Here is a 15859-nt window from a genome sequence, read left to right on the forward strand (position 1 = left end):
GGACCATTGGGACATTTTAATGCCTCTTAAAAGTTAATAATCAACCAGCTATGTGTTAAATACATCAAGTGCAGTTTCTAGTTGTGATTAATGAGGGGGGAATGTGTGTGCAGATAACATGTAACCACTGGCAGTGGGATACTACTTTTGTCATTGGTTCTCTGCTGACCCGGGGTGTGTGTGTGGGGGGGAGGACGATGACACACTAAGGGCTTGTCTACACTGGCAACGTTAAAGTGCTGTTTAATCGCGGCACAGCGCTGGGAGAGAGACAAATGAGTAAGAAACCTTAGCTGATTACTTGGTTGATGTAGCGCTCTCAAAAAACCACCTCCATGAGGGGCCTAGCTACCAGCGCTGGTGCCCTGTCTACACTGGTGCTTTTCAGTGCTGAAATTTGCTGCGCTCACGGGGTGTTTTTTCACACCCCAAAGGGAGAAAGTTGCAGCGCTGTAAAGTGCCAGTGTAGACAAGTTCTAAGTCACAAACTGTGTTGAGTGAGTTACTTATCCATTCTGCTCTCAAGTGAAGCAGTAAGGGTCAAAATTAGCCCATTGCCACCTGTTAGTAGATAGCAGTTAAGTACTGCACTATTTGCTTTTTTTACTGCTTCTCATAGCACACAACTTAAGGCTTGGCTATACTTCCATTTTATAGCGCTCTAACTTGCTGGCTCAGGGGGGTGAAAAATCATCAGGATTACCAGGAGCGGTGGGAGAGCTGTCTCCCAGCGCTCACACGTGACCACACTCGCACTTCAAACACGGGAGCGCTCCCGTGACAGTGCTTTGAAGTTTCCAGTGTAACCATGCCCTTAATGTTTTGCTGCTTGTTTGTAAATACTACCAGCATTTTAAACACAAGGCATTCCTCTGTGCTGAGGGAGTCTCCCCACAGAAGTAAATGTTAATGTCTTCCACTGACACATGTCCAGTAGCGTGCCAGCAAAAATGGGATGCAGCTAGAAATGTTACCATGAATTTACAGATACCGATTTTGTTGCAAAGCAGTATTACTGAGGCTTTCTTGCTGTTGTGATTCAAATAATATATATATATATAAATGAGATATTTAAAATGTCTGATGAAACAGACACTTGCTTACATTTTTCAGTATTTGAAAAGCTCTGGAAGATGAGTCCCTGCCCTGAGGGGTTCACAATCTGAGCAAAATATTTGATTTACGGTACACTTCTGTTTAGTTACAGCACTCCTAAGGAAGCTGAAGCAGCAGTCCAGGGAAAGTGTTGAAGAAAAGCGACCTCGATTATTAAAAGCCCTCAAAGAGGTAAGCTTAAGGAAACTATTGATAAATGACAATTATTCTTTTATGATGTTGACACTGAGCCACACTATCGCGTCCCTGCCACTCTGCAGCAGAGCCCATTTCAAACCACGTAACCCAGTACAAAAGGTGGTCCACCACCTGATGCCGTGGCTGCCAAATTCACCACAGAGCCTGCGCCTAGCTGGGAGCCCCCTTCTCCCCCCTTAATCCTCGAATCTGCTCGGGAGGTGCCACCTTTCAGCTGCTTGCCTCCTGAAGCCCAGAGCCTCGCCTCTGCCCCCGCCCCCACCCCGTCCCTGCCCAATCCACCTCCTCCTGCAATGCTATTGCTGCCCCGGGGTTATTTCTTTCCCTTTTTTTGCGGATTCCCCCCAAGGAGCAGCCTTTGCATTTTCCTGCCGCAATCCATTAGGAGCTGCAATCTTCCCTCCGCCGTCCCCTTCTACCCCAAGGCTTGAGATGGACCTAATATCTTTAGCCTGTCAGACGCCCCGTCGGTGGTCCGCACCCTGCCTGCCTGCCTCAGTGGACCACGAGGCTGTACCAAGAGCCCCACCAGGGAATAACCGGGAAATCGCAACCCCACCCCCCATGAGCTACGAAAAGCATTGTGGGAGTTTTTAGAAGACATCCATGGCTCCCGCAACAGGGTTCAGCTAGCTCTCCAGTTATGGGGGGACTTTGATCAAATCCTCCAGGCCACAAGGGGCCTTATAAAGGAGGGTAGAGGGAAAGGAAGGCACGGTGCCGCGGCCTACGGGCAGGCCTGCAGCTTCCGTGATGATTTACTCACTTACGGGATGGGTCATGGATTGTTGCGCGACCCGCTGGGGGCCGCGAACACCCCCGCCAACAAGGAACCCCCACCCCCCAGCCCTCTGCATGACGCCTCTCATTATCGCAACTTTGAACACTAGGGGCTGTAGGATGGCTCTCCGCAGGTCCCAGGTGCTCTCTTACCTTCAGGAGGGGGGGGTACTCTGTGGTTTTCCTGCAGGAGACCCATACGGATCCAACCGCCGAGGACAGCTGGGGGGACGGGGTCTACTTTAGCCACTTCGCAATTTGACAAGCTGGAGTGGCAACCCTGTTCTCACCCAACCTACGGCCTGAGGTGCTAGGGGTCACTGAGGCCATGCCGGGCCACCTGCTGCATCTCCGAGTCCGTATGGAGGGGCTCGTGGTCAACCTCGTTAACATCTATGCCCCGACGACGAGCCCGAAGCGGCCGCAATTCTATCAGCAGGTGTCCAACTTCCTCGGCACCCTAGATTCTCACGAGTGCCTAGTCCCGGGAGGGGACTTTAACACCACCCTTGAGGAGCAGGACCGCTCAGGGGCCGAGCTGAACATTCCCCGAGGAATAGTTGAACATCACTCCCTAGTGGACGTCTGGCGTGACCACCACCCAGATGACACTTCCACGTTCACCTTTGTCCGGGTGGAGGCCCATCGGTCACACTACTCTTGGTTGGACCGTATTTATTTATCCCGTTTCCATCTTTCACAAGCCCGCTCCTCCAACATTCGGCTGGCCCCTTTTTCCGACCACCATGTAGCCACCATAACAGCCTCCCTCCGTGCAGAGAGGCCGGGGCCGGCCTATTGGCACTTTAACAACAGCCTGTTGGAGGATGAGGGCTTCATGACGTCCTTCCGGGAGTTCTGGCTGGCCTAGCGAGAGCAGCGGCGTGGCGATGGTGGGATCTAGGGAAGGTGTGCGCCAAGCTCTTCTGCCATGACTACATCTGGGGCACCAGCCGACGGAGAAATGCTGCGATAGAGCAGTTGGAATGGGAGGTCTTAGAGATGGAGAGGCGTTGGGCCGCCAGCCCCGAGGACCCGTTCTTCTGCGGAGCGTGCCGGGAGAAGCGGGAGGAGCTCCGGGCCCTCGAGGACCATCGGGCCCGAGGTGCCTTTGTTCGATCCCGCATCCGCCTCCTTCGGGAGATGGATTGCGGCTCCCGTTTCTTCTACGCCCTGGAGAAAACGAGGGGGGCCAAGAAACACGTCACCTGCCTTCTAGCAGAAGATGGCACCTCCCTCACGGATCTGGTGGAGATGTGTGGGAGGGCCTGTGACTTCTACACAAGCCTTTTCTCCCCGGATCCGACCGATCCTGGCGCTTGCAGGGTGCTCTGGGAGGAACTCCCCACGGTCAGCGTGGGCATCCGAGACCGACTAGAGCTGCCTCTCACCCTGGCCGAGTTCTCGGAAGCCCTCCGTCGCATGCCCACCAATAAATCTCCGGGCATGGACGGGCTGACAGTGGAGTTCTACCACGCTTTCTGGGACATCCTTGGCCCAGACCTAGCCACTGTCTGGGCCGAGTCTTTGCAGGGCGGGGTCCTCCCTCTTTCGTGCAGGCGAGCGGTGCTCGCCTTGTTGCCGAAGAAGGGGGACCTCTGCAATTTACGAAACTGGCGTCCCGTCTCGCTCCTAAGCATGGACTACAAAATCGTAGCGAAAGCAATCTTGCTGCGGCTAGGGTCCGTGATGGCGGACGTGATCCACCCAGACCAGACCTACGCTGTCCTGGGCCGCAGCATTTTTGACAACCTATTTCTAGTCCGAGACCTTTGGGAACTCAGGCATAGAGACGGTCTGTCGTTCGCCCTCCTGTCTCTTGATCAGGAAAAGGCGTTCGATAGAGTGGACCATGGGTACCTCCTGGGCACTCTGCAGGTGTTTGGATTCGGACCTCAGTTTGTGAGTTTTCTCTGGGTGCTGTATGCTTCCGCGGAGTGTCTGGTTAGACTCAACTGGACCCTGACCGAACCGGTCAGCTTCGGGCGAGGAGTATGGCGGGGTGCCCCCCCCTCAGGCCAGCTGTACACTCTGGCGATCGAGCCCTTCCTCTGTCTCCTCCGAAGGAGGTTGACAGGGTTGGTGCTGCGGGAGCCGAAGCTGCGGCTGGTCCTGTTGGCGTACGCCGATGACGTGCTCCTCATGGTCCAGGACCCGGGCGACTTGGCGCAGGTGGAGGCTTGCCAGGCCATCTATTCAGCAGCCTCCTCCATCCAAGTCAGCTGGGTTAAGAGCTCTGGCTTGGCGGTGGGGGACTGGCGGCGGGTGAACTCCCTCCCGCCCGTGCTTCAGACCATCCGGTGGAGCGCGGGTCCACTGCTCTACCTAGGCGTTTACCTTTCTGCCACGCACCCTTCTCTGCCAGAGAACTGGCAAAATTTAGAAGGCGGGGTGATAGAGCGGCTCCGGAATGGGACGAGGCTACTCCAATGTCTCTCCCTCCGAGGGAGAGCATTGGTGCTTAACTAACTAGTCCTCTCCACGCTCTGGTACCGGCTCAACACCCTGGTCCCGGCCCCGGGTTTCCTGACCAACCTCCGGACATCGATTCTAGAGTTCTTTTGGTCAGGAATGCACTGGGCCCCTGTTGGAGTTCTTCATTTACCCCTGAAGGAAGGAGGGCAGGGCCTGAAGTGTCTGCACACTCAGGTCTGTGTCTTCCGCCTCCAGGCCCTGCAGAGGCTCCTTTATAGTGCAAGTAGTTCGACGTGGAGCATACTGGCACACGCCTTCCTGCACCGCTTCCAAGGGCTCCGATACGACCGGCAGCTCTTTTATCTCTGTCCGAGAGGTTTTCCGCGAGACCTCTCCAGGCTGCCGGTCTTCTACCAGGACCTCCTCTGGACCTGGAAACTGTTTTCAACGACCTGGTCCGTGGCGGCCACCGTGGGAGCAGATCTCCTCGTGGAGCCCCTGCTATACAACACCCAGCTTCGTCTGCAGGTGGCGGAGTCCCGCTCGATGCGCCAGAGTTTGGACCTGGCAGAAGTCACGAGAGTCTGAGACCTCCTGGACTACGACCGGGGAGACTGGCTGGATCCCTTGACGCTCGCTTGGCGCATGGGGCTCTCCAGACCTTGTACCCCCCGGCTCATACTTCAGGAGGTGAAGGCCGCCTTGACGCCCGCTGCTCGGGCTTATCTCAATCGAGCCGGGCGCGAGGGCGAACCCCGCCCACCCTCTACCCCAGGCCCGCTGGAGCTTTCAATTGGGCCCCTACCCCGTAGATCCCAACAAACCCCTCACCCTTTCACTGCGAGCCGGCTGCATGAACTGCAGCCGGTCAGCTTCCAAATTGTGCCACGGAAACATCTATACACACTCACGCATCACACCCTTCACGCCCACACCCTGGTGTGCAGCCCCGATACAAAGTGGAGGGACCTCCTGCCACCTTTGGAGGGTGAGCAGCCCCGGTGGGCCAGCCTGTATTCCACCTTGGTCCCGAGGCCCATCGGGGACATTAGTTGGTGGCTCCTTCACAGAGCTGTGAGCACAGGCGTGTTTTTGACGCGGTTCACCCCCATCCCGGATACTTGCCCTTTTTGCAACGTGAGGGAAATCCCGGCACACGTATATTTAGAATGTGCCAGGCTGCAGCCCCTTTTCCGGCTCCTCATGAATATTTTATTACGCTTTTGGCTACACTTTTCCCCTCACCTTTTTATTTACACACTCCCCATCCGTGGTCCCCACAAAGTCGCAGGATCTCCTGGTTAACCTCCTCCTAGCCCTAGCTAAAACAGCCATTTATAAAACCAGAGAGGGGAGGCTGGCCAATGAAGCGTCCTGTGACTGTAGGGCCATTTTCCAATCCTCAGTACATTCAAGTATCCGGGCGGGGTTCCTCTGGGCAGCGTCCACTGACTCCCTTGACGCCTTCGAGGAGCGGTGGGCGCTGTCTGAGGTTTTTTGCTTGGTGATCCCGTCCAGTTCCCTCCATCTGACCCTTTGATTGAGGGGAAGAGCGAGAGACCCCAGCCCCAGCCGTTGCCACTGTGGATACCATCATCACTGTCACCTAGGAGGGGTCCTATCACATGTGGGTGTACGTCTCCCCACCCCCAAACCGCCCACCCCGCAGCCATGCCCATCTTGTTAGGAACTCTCAGGAGAGGAATAATTGGTGACACTGGGCGTGGCACTAGGTAACTCAGGTGAGTGGAAGACCATGAGTGTCGAGGAAGCCCCCCCACTCTGGGCCCAGGCTAGCCTGAACACTTCTCCCTCTTGAAGGCTGCTGTGTCATACCTTGCATTTGCTTTTGTTTTGTTGCATAGTTTTGCTTTATCCCTTTTGGTGATTTTTTGTAAGTGTTACACAAATAAAATTCTTTTCTGCTTTAAAAAAAAAAAATTACTCTCCTGTAGCCATCCGGCCCAACCCTGTCACATGGGGTATTCCTCTTTCACGCTAACACAAGATCATTTTTCTAATCTCCATGTTGAGATTAGAAATGGATGAATATCTCAAGTTGTTATTTAAAAAAAATGCTTGAAAAAGTACTTTACTCCTATCCCTTTTTGTTTTTGCTTTCTGCAACTATTCTGATGCAGAAATTTGAAGAAAGCACAATTTTGAACTTGTAAATATGAATGTTTATAATAGAGTTATATTTCTCACCATAATAGAGTTATACTTCCCTAATTATGGGACAAGCAGTGCTTCCTGACTGGGGTGTTCAATCAAAGTAGCTGACATAGCCTGAATTTTTAATATTGGATATTTACAACAAATTGCTTGTCCCCAGGCCAAGAAAAGCTTGAATGATTGCAAATAAAGAAATTCAGAAATAAAGGTACTAATAGGCAGTTTAGCCTCTCAATTTGTAATTTCATCATATTCACTCTGCTCTAGTTGGAATTAAGAAATGTTAATTTAATTGTTTTTCAGACGATAACATTGAAGGAACGAACGCTAGATTTTTTTTTTATTCACTGATACCCTGTCTTCGTTTTATCTAGCCTTTCCCAAGATGAAATTTGCATTTTGCGTGTCTTCCCAGAAATGTTAAACAGCTGTCAAGCTAATGATACATTCATATTTTTTTCACAGCTAGGTGACTTCTATCTAGAACTTCACTGGGATTTTCAAAGTTGGGGTAAGAGCTATACTACCTATCTTTATGTTCTGGTAGGTGCACAGAAAGGGAATCTGTAGTATCCCCCTAAAATTAGACTTCAGCATTGCTGAAAGAAAAAAATTAAACCCCATGGAGACCCCTCCTTCCTTTTAGATGTTGTGTGCAGAATTTCAAAGCCAATTTGGAATTGAAGCATGGAAAAATAAGCATCTGCTGTGCTACGAAAATTTGTTGAGCAGATGTACATGTAGCAACAACTTGGTATGTTACAAAGTAAATTGTGCTCTGTCTGTCGAGCTGGCACTGCACCTTTCTGTATAGGTGTGCAATATCAGAAAGGGCCAGACAGGGAGGGAACTGGGCCTTCTTGGTGTGGTGATGCTGAGGCCTGGTTCACTATGCCTTGATATGGTAGTCAGCCTTTGCCAGGGAAAATAGGAACCAGGAGTATAGCAAGAACTGTATTGTGGTTCCACCACCAATCTCCCACAATGGTGAGCAGCATAGCCTTGAGTGGAGTGCATCCTCTAATGACTTTCCCTAAACCATCCCATTCTGTTGATCTATGGTTGAGCCCCTCTTTGTGTAAATCCAGTTTCAGAAGAACAACATCCTGGACAGTGCATTTCAGAGCAATTATTCCTCTTCTCAGTAGGTTCAATTGACTCTGCAATTTGTTTTGTGCCTTTATAACACCACTCAGAACATTCTGGGGCATTTTTAACCATTAACTTTTTTACAGCTGTAAAACAAATGATGCTTTTAAAAATGCAGTCAGTTGTGTTATATCTGTCTTCTCACATATTAATATTATAAGACTGTCCTGATGCCCAGTTTCACTGCTGGTTTAATGTTCACTTGCGGTTTTAGATATAAGTGTAACTAATGGGCATAGTTCTATACTTAAAATACAGCAATATCTGAAGATGGGTGAAATTTGCAGTGTTTTATTAAATGTATATTGCTGAGAGACGGTTGCACAAAAGTACTTAGTTATATTTCTTATGTCTTGTTCAGTATTAATACTTTTCTTTTACACATATAGTGCCTTTACTTTCCCGAATTCTGCCTTCCGATGCGTGTAAAATATACAAACAAGGTATAAATATCAGGTAAGTAATATCAGTACTGGTTTGTACTATTGTAAACTTAAGTTATAAAACTAAGTGTTTATTACAGAACTCCAGCAGTGCAACTGAAATATCACTTTTGGTAGCGGTTTGAAGGCTATAATGGCTCCAGCCTGTAGAGCTTTCTGAAACAGTGTTATGCTTGCATGATTTTGTTTAAAAGGGCGTGGGAGGTGGAAGGAGTTTAAGTTGCACATTGTCCTTTTTAAAAACAATAAAAACCTGTTGTTTATTTAACAGAATAGAACTGCCTTGCAAATAACTGAGATCTGCATTCTGAGCTAGTTGTAAAGGTTTAGTTCTGTTTAAATTAAAAATTTCTTTATGTAATAGTTAGGTTTCGGGGGTCTGTATGGAAGTGAATCAAACAAGCATTTACAATTATTCGAATATCAAACAGGAGTGGGCTATTATTGTTGACTGTACTTAACTCTATCTTAGGGGTATAATTAGGAGTAATAAGGTAAAATGAAGGGAAGAAATTTAGTCAAGGAAAATCTGTAAATAGAGAGACCTGTTGCATAACAGTGTTTTGTAGGATGTGGGTGAAGCGCATTATAACTTATCCAGTTTCAAGTGACCAAGCATCAAAGAACACTCTAATGAAAAAAATCTCTTTTGACACAGATATCTGAATAAATCGTCTCCATTTATTGCCTTTTAGATTCTTTGGGGCCAAATCTAAATTCTTATTTGATTCAATTCTGTAAATACTTCCAAAGGCAGCTTAGGGTATGTCTGCACTACGAAATTAGGTCGAATTTATAGAAGTCAGTTTTTTAGAAATTGGGTTTATATTTTCGAGTGTGTGTCTCCCCACAGAAAATGCTCTAAGTTCATTAAGTGCATTAACTCTGCAGAGTGCTTGCACAGTACCGAGGCTAGAGTCGACTTCTGGAGCATTGCACTATGGGTAGCTATCCCACAGTTCCCGCAGTCTCCGCTGCCCATTGGAATTCTGGGTTGAGATCCCAATGCCTGATGGGGCTAAAATATTGTCGTGGGTGGTTCTGGGTACATATCGTCAGGCCCCCATTCCCTCCCTCCGTGAAAGCAAGGGCAGACAATCATTTCGCGCCTTTTTTCCTGAGTTACCTATGCAGATGCCATACCACGGCAAGCATGGAGCCCGCTCAGCTCACTGTCACCGTATGTCTCCTGGGTGCTGGCAGACGCGGTACTGCATTGCTACACAGCAGCAGCAACCCATTGCCTTGTGGCAGCAGACGGTGCAATAGGACTGGTAGCCGTCATTGTCATGTCTGAGGTGCTCCTGTGTGAGGTCGATCAGGAGCGCCTGGGCAGACATGGGCGCAGGGACTAAATTTGGAGTGACTTGATCAAGTCATTCTCTTTAGTCCTGCAGTCAGTCCTATTGAACCATCTTATGGTGAACGGGCAGGTGATATGAATTGCTAGCAGTCCTATTGTACCATCTTCTGCCGAGCAGCCATGAGATGTGGATGGCATGCAGTCCTTCTGCACCGTCTGCTGCCAGCCAAAGATGTAAAAGATAGATGGAGTGTATCAAAACAAGAAATAGACCAGATTTGTTTTGTACTCATTTGCAAACACCCCCCCCCCCCCCCGTCTAGGGGACTCATTCCTCTAAGTCACACTGCAATCACTCACAGAGAAGGTGCAGCGAGGTAAATCTAGCCATGTATCAATCAGAGGCCAGACTAACCTCCTTGTTCCAATAAGAACAATAACTTAGGTGCACCATTTCTTATTGGAACCCTCCGTGAAGTCGTGCCTGAAATACTCCTTGATGTAAAGCCACCTCCTTTGTTGATTTTAGCTCCCTGTAAGCCAACCCTGTAAGCCGCGTCGTCAGTTGCCCCTCCCTGCGTCAGAGCAATGGCAAACAATCGTGCATCTGAGTTGAGAGTGCTGTCCAGAGCAGTCACAATGGAGCACTCTGGGATAGCTCCCGGAGGCCAATACCATCGAAATTGTGTCCACAGTACCCCAAATTCGACCCAGCAAGGCCGATTTAAGCGCTAATCCACTTGTCAGGGGTGGACTAAGGAAATCGATTTTAAGAGCCCTTTAAGTCAAAATAAAGGGTTTCATCGTGTGGACAGGTGCAGGTTTACATTGATTTAACGCTGCTAATTTTGACCTAAAGTCCTAGTGTAGACCAGGGCATAGTGTGTTTTTAAAATCTTTGGAATAAGTGTTTTCTGATATTCTTGTCCATTGGAATGCAGCTTTCTGCTCTCCTAGGTGTTAAAGTTGGTTTTCTTAGAAGTCAGCTCAGATGATGCTCTTGACTAACATGTGTTTTAATTACTGAAGTGCTTCTAAAACTTAACTAGACAGTGATAACTATAACTTAAATTCAAATGGTTGGAGAATGAATTTTGGTTAATTTCTTACTGAGTCAGTTCCAGGAACAAATAGTTCAATTGTACCCAACTATTTGTCATGTAACAAATTCATGTCTCAGTGAGTTAAATATATTATTAAACATTATTTGAATTAAAGCTGATTTCAGATATTTAAAAAGTGACTGCTCTATAAAACATCAGTGGCAAACATTACTATAATTTCAGAGAACAAATGTTCAAATTCTGAGAGGCAAGAATTATAAACCATTTTGTTTCTACAACTTTTCCAGGACAGCTCTTTAATTAGCTGTAGTATTCTTTGTTGGATTCAAGTGTCTCTTCCTTTTAAGCTCCAAAATAAAAAAAATCAGAATAATAAATTATTCAGAGAAACTGCTGCTTTCTTTAAAGCTTTTAACACAGAAATATGTTCTGCCTTTTTAGGTCAGATCTCTCTGAGACCGGCCTAAGTCTCGTCTCTTTGCGCAGATTCTAATTGCATTAATGGTAATGGGAGCTGAGAGTGAATCTACACGAGAATACCCTATATTGTCTTGACTTAAAAAGATGAATAAATGGCATAACTGAGTTTAAAAATATAACTTAAGATCTAGTGGCGGTTAGACCAAACAAATCTGGTGGCTTTAGCTGTCTATAAAAACATGTATTTTGGAGGCAGCCCTCAGGACTTATATCAGGAAACACTTCATGCTCCACTCAACTCTTAATTTGACAGGTCAGTAGAAGTATTCCCTATGCCTATGCTGCTGAAAGTACAAAAAAAAAAAAATTAAAAGGCTAGAAATAGTCTAGCTAAATATGACAAAAACAAGACAGTGCAAAGTTCACGCTGGTCCTTTTCTCAATTTGGGCCAGATCCTGATTCCATTACTTGCAACCTTGCTGCAATCAGTGAACTGTTCAGTAATCCTCACTCACATTGAGTAACATGTATCAGAATGTGGCCACTTATGTTTAGGGAAATTCCTCTCCGTGTATTTGCCAGGTAAAATCAGTCAGTATCCTGATACAATGCAGTTTTGAGGGCAAAAGGATGCAGTGGCAGCTTTTCTTAAAATGTTTTCCATTTGTAATTCTATTGTATTCCTACAATATGAAGGGAAAGCATTATCTTTTGCCATAAAAGTAACACAAATATCCCCTGAACCATATTTGTAATGTAGGACTAAGTCACATTGAATTCTGTACATTTCACCACATTCATATAATTGAATGCTATAGATTTTCCTATGCATTTGTGCCACAACCTGTTAGTTTGCATTTATACAGATATCTTTACTACATTGGAATTTATTGTATAAGCAAAAAGTAGTAGTTTGTTGCCTATTTGTAGAAGTGAAATTTGCAATAATAACTGTATTAAAACAATGAAAATGTAGATTTTACTATACCACTTTGGGGGGAAAAAGCAATGCTTTTGGATGCTAATAGAACTCATTTGTATATTTGAACATTTCTGGATAATTCCTTTTGCAAAGGTGCTTTACCATGGGTATATTTCCACAGGCTTGACACAACTCTCATAGACTTTACTGACATGAAGTGCCAACGAGGGGATTTAAGCTTCATTTTCAATGGTGATGCAGCACCCTCTGAATCTTTTGTAGTTTTAGACAATGAACAAAAAGTTTACCAGCGAATACATCATGAGGTGAGCAACTGCATATATAGATGACATTAAACATGTTACCTTATACCTATGTGTTTTCAGCACTCATGAAATACTTATATTAAATGGGTATTCTCCTAAAAAGTCAGGGTCTGTACCCAACTAGGGTTTAAGTAATACTTAGCAATGAGGTAAGCGTTCTACAAGGAAATCTTGCTGATGACACAATGGTTGGGGGGATGGTAAATAATCAGGAGGACAGGTCACTGACAGAGTGAGCTGCATTGCTTGGGAAGCTGGGCCCAAGCAAACAATGCATTTTTAATATAGCCAAATGTAAGGTCATACATGCAGGAACAAAGAATATAGGCCATGTTTACAGGATGGGGACATGCTATCTGAAAGATATGAGGATTGTGGTGAATAATCAGCCAGACATGCCATGAGCTCTCAATGTGACACTGGTCAAAAGAGTGAGTGGGATCCTTAGAAATATAAACAGGGGACTCTCAAGTGGGAATAGAGGTTATATTGCCTCTGTTTTTGGCACAGGTGCAACTGCTGCTGGAATACTGTGTCCAGTTCTGGTGTTCCCAGTTCAAGAAGGATGTTGATAAATTGAAGAGGGTTTGGAGAAGGGCCACGAGAATGATTAAAGAATTAGAAAACATGCCTTATAATTATAGACTCAAAGCACTCAATCTGTTTAGCTAAACAAATAGAAGGTTAAAGGGTGACTTGAGCAGTCTATAAGTATCTACATGGGGAACCAAGATATGATAATGGGACTCTTAAGTCTAGCAGACAAACAAGATACAATGGCTGGAAGTTGAAGCTAGAAAAAATCAGAGTAGAAATAAGGGGTAGATTTTTAACAGTGAATGTAATTTAACTGTTGGAACAATTTACCAAGATGGTGGATCTCCATCATTACACTGTCCTTTTTAAATCAAGACTGGATGTTTTTTTCTAAAATACATGCTTTTATTTAAATTGGAATTAATTCAGGAAGTCCTATGGCTTGTGTTATGCAGGCGGTCATGTGTCCAACTAGGTAGATCAGTGGTTCTCAAAGTTTTATACCCCTTAAGTTTTGACCCCTTTCACATAGCAAGCCTCTGAGTGTGACCCCCCCCTTATAAATTAAAAACACTTTTAAATATATTTAATATCATTATAAATGCTGGAGGCAAAGCGGGGTTTGGGTTGGAGGCTGACAGTTCGTGACCCCCCCCCCAATGTAATAACGTGATCCCCTGACGGGTCCCAAGCCCCAGTTTGAGAACCCCTGGACTAGATGATCACAATGGTATCTTCTGGCTTTTATAACCTATGAACCTGTTTAGGCACTGTATGTAGCAAACAATCTGCATCAGCACAAAGTATGCGAAATACTGGATACTTTGAAGCCTCTTGAAGCAAAGACTTTAAGCTACTGTTTACATGGATAGTGATTGAAAATCAACAAAATGGGGCAAGGTGCTTTCAAATAATAACTTTAAAGCTTCTTAACTGATTTTAGACAGCTATCTGTCCCTTTCCACAGAAACAGGGAAAAATTGGAGCAGAGTTGTAAACGTATCGCAACATCAACCACTGAAGTTAGGGACCAGTGATGCTGTTTGGGGTTTCCTCCCCCCCCCCCCAGTACCAGACAAACTATGTTCGAATCTGTTTTTCCATTGGTGGTATAGTAATGTTAAACTAGTTGAGACTGTACACGTACACTGAATTATTAGTACATTTGGCTGGCACAGTTTTAGACCATGTGCCTCCTTCCGTAATACTAGTTGTATAAGGTACTACAATGCCAATGTTATAAGACATTTTTTGAATTATTCTAATAAAATAACTAGTTCTTGAAGCATCCGTAATTTTCTGGGGGAGAAAAATTTGTCCAATTAAAGTATAAGGCTTATTCATGTACAGTCTGCTTGTAAAAATGAGAAAGTTTAAAATAATCAGTAAGTACTGTTCAGTATTTTAGGATTTCTTTTGTTCCAGGAATCTGAGATGGAAACGGAGGAGGAAGTTGACATTTTAATGAGCAGTGATATTTATTCAGCAACATTATCAACCAAATCAATTACCTTCACGCGTGCCCAAACAGGATGGCTTTTCAGAGAAGACAAAACAGTAAGTCTGAACAGAGCCTCTCTGTCTTATCCAGCCCTTTCTTTGATACTGTGCTCAAAATAGCACTGGCAGACGGTGTTAATGCAAAAGAGGAGAGTAAGGAGTGTTTATTTGTCTTCAACATTTTTATCATGTTAAATCTCACCTCTCTTTGAGTTGTAAGCCAGGGAGGAAGAGGGTTTTTTATGTTCGTGGTTGAAGCAGAGTCTGTGCCAGACAGTGCAGGCAGTGTAAGAAACGTAGTAAAAGGATCTTGGACTCATTGTGAAGAGACAGGAAAGGAGACAGAAAAGTGCAGTATTCCACAGTAGAAGTAGGGAGTGAACAAGAGATTATGAAGACCTGAAGTCGGAAGTAGAGGAGTAGGCAAATTCAAGATCTTGTAATGAAGACTTGAGAATGAAGATGTTTAAACATGTTGCTATAGCTTGGACAGAATCAGTTTATAGATGCCACAGTAATAGTTGACATATTAAAACATTAGATAGAAACCAAAACAATGGCAGAAAGTATATTAATTCCTTTTCAGAGGATGGGATGAAGAGAAGTCATAGTGGTTATTGTTCAGGCACTCCTTTTATTATCTTTGGCTAATGAAAACACTTCAACTTAAAAACTCCCAAGGGCCATTTCTGATAGCTGACAGCATTTGCTAGGTCCCTTGTCAAACCACTCCCCTCTTGCCAGCATGCAGTTTTCAGCCAGTCTTTGCTTCATCTAGTTCTCCTACCAGCTCCCCATTCAGGGCAGGCAAGATGAAAGGTGAGGCAATAATCAGCTGACCTAGGTGCTCTGCCCATGCCTCTGACATTCCAGATCCCAGACAGCAAAGGCAGATACAAAGATTATGCAAGAATAGAACTTAATTAATTTTTTTTTAAAGCATACAGTGTAAAAATCCCATGGGATTCACCTGCAAAATGCAACAGTTAAAAGTCAGCTTAGTTAGTAGGCACTTCAGACACCTAGTGCTCTTTGGTGCACCAACTTTAACTGTGCTCTGGCTGATCATTTTTGAAGAAACACCTGCTAATTTGGAACTCTGGGTAGAAATTGAGCTCAATACACTTTATGCCCCTGTGTCTTCTGATTCCACCAAAATCTACACTAGACTGCACCATTGTCAGGTACAAACACAAAATACAGCTCACTGTATTTGCACTTTGCCAAGATACATTTAGAGCTTGCAGAAATCTACATTAATTTGAATTAACCAGGAGGAAAAACCCCAAACTCTCTACAATTGTTATTGCTCTTACAGCTGTAGACCCTGTGAAAATACAGAATGCCAGTACCTTATACTTGTTCAGGTTTGGTCATCTCCAAGAGGATAAAGCAGAGATAGATTAGGCCCACAAAATATCAACAGTGGTCAGAGAGATGGGGTTGGGGATTTACCTGTGATATTGGAGATGACCTACTCTAGGATTATTTAGTGCAGAAAGGCAGTTTG

The 15859-nt window shown here is 45.6% G+C and overlaps 1 protein-coding gene across 3 annotated transcripts in view; it reads left to right on the forward strand.

Annotated features, from left to right (window-relative positions):
* Positions 1–15859, forward strand: part of ANKRD13C (ankyrin repeat domain 13C) — a 50222-nt gene that overhangs the window by 17598 nt on the left and 16765 nt on the right. For all 3 annotated transcript variants that reach the window (XM_073357354.1, XM_073357355.1, XM_073357356.1), the window contains 5 exons: positions 1202–1287; positions 7150–7195; positions 8223–8289; positions 12168–12312; positions 14275–14406. In XM_073357354.1, the coding sequence (XP_073213455.1) occupies positions 1202–1287; positions 7150–7195; positions 8223–8289; positions 12168–12312; positions 14275–14406 (476 nt within the window). The remainder of the gene's footprint in view (positions 1–1201; positions 1288–7149; positions 7196–8222; positions 8290–12167; positions 12313–14274; positions 14407–15859) is intronic.

The sequence above is a fragment of the Lepidochelys kempii genome, chromosome 8 (genome assembly GCF_965140285.1).
Source record: "Lepidochelys kempii isolate rLepKem1 chromosome 8, rLepKem1.hap1, whole genome shotgun sequence".
Classification (NCBI taxonomy): Eukaryota; Metazoa; Chordata; order Testudines; family Cheloniidae; genus Lepidochelys; species Lepidochelys kempii.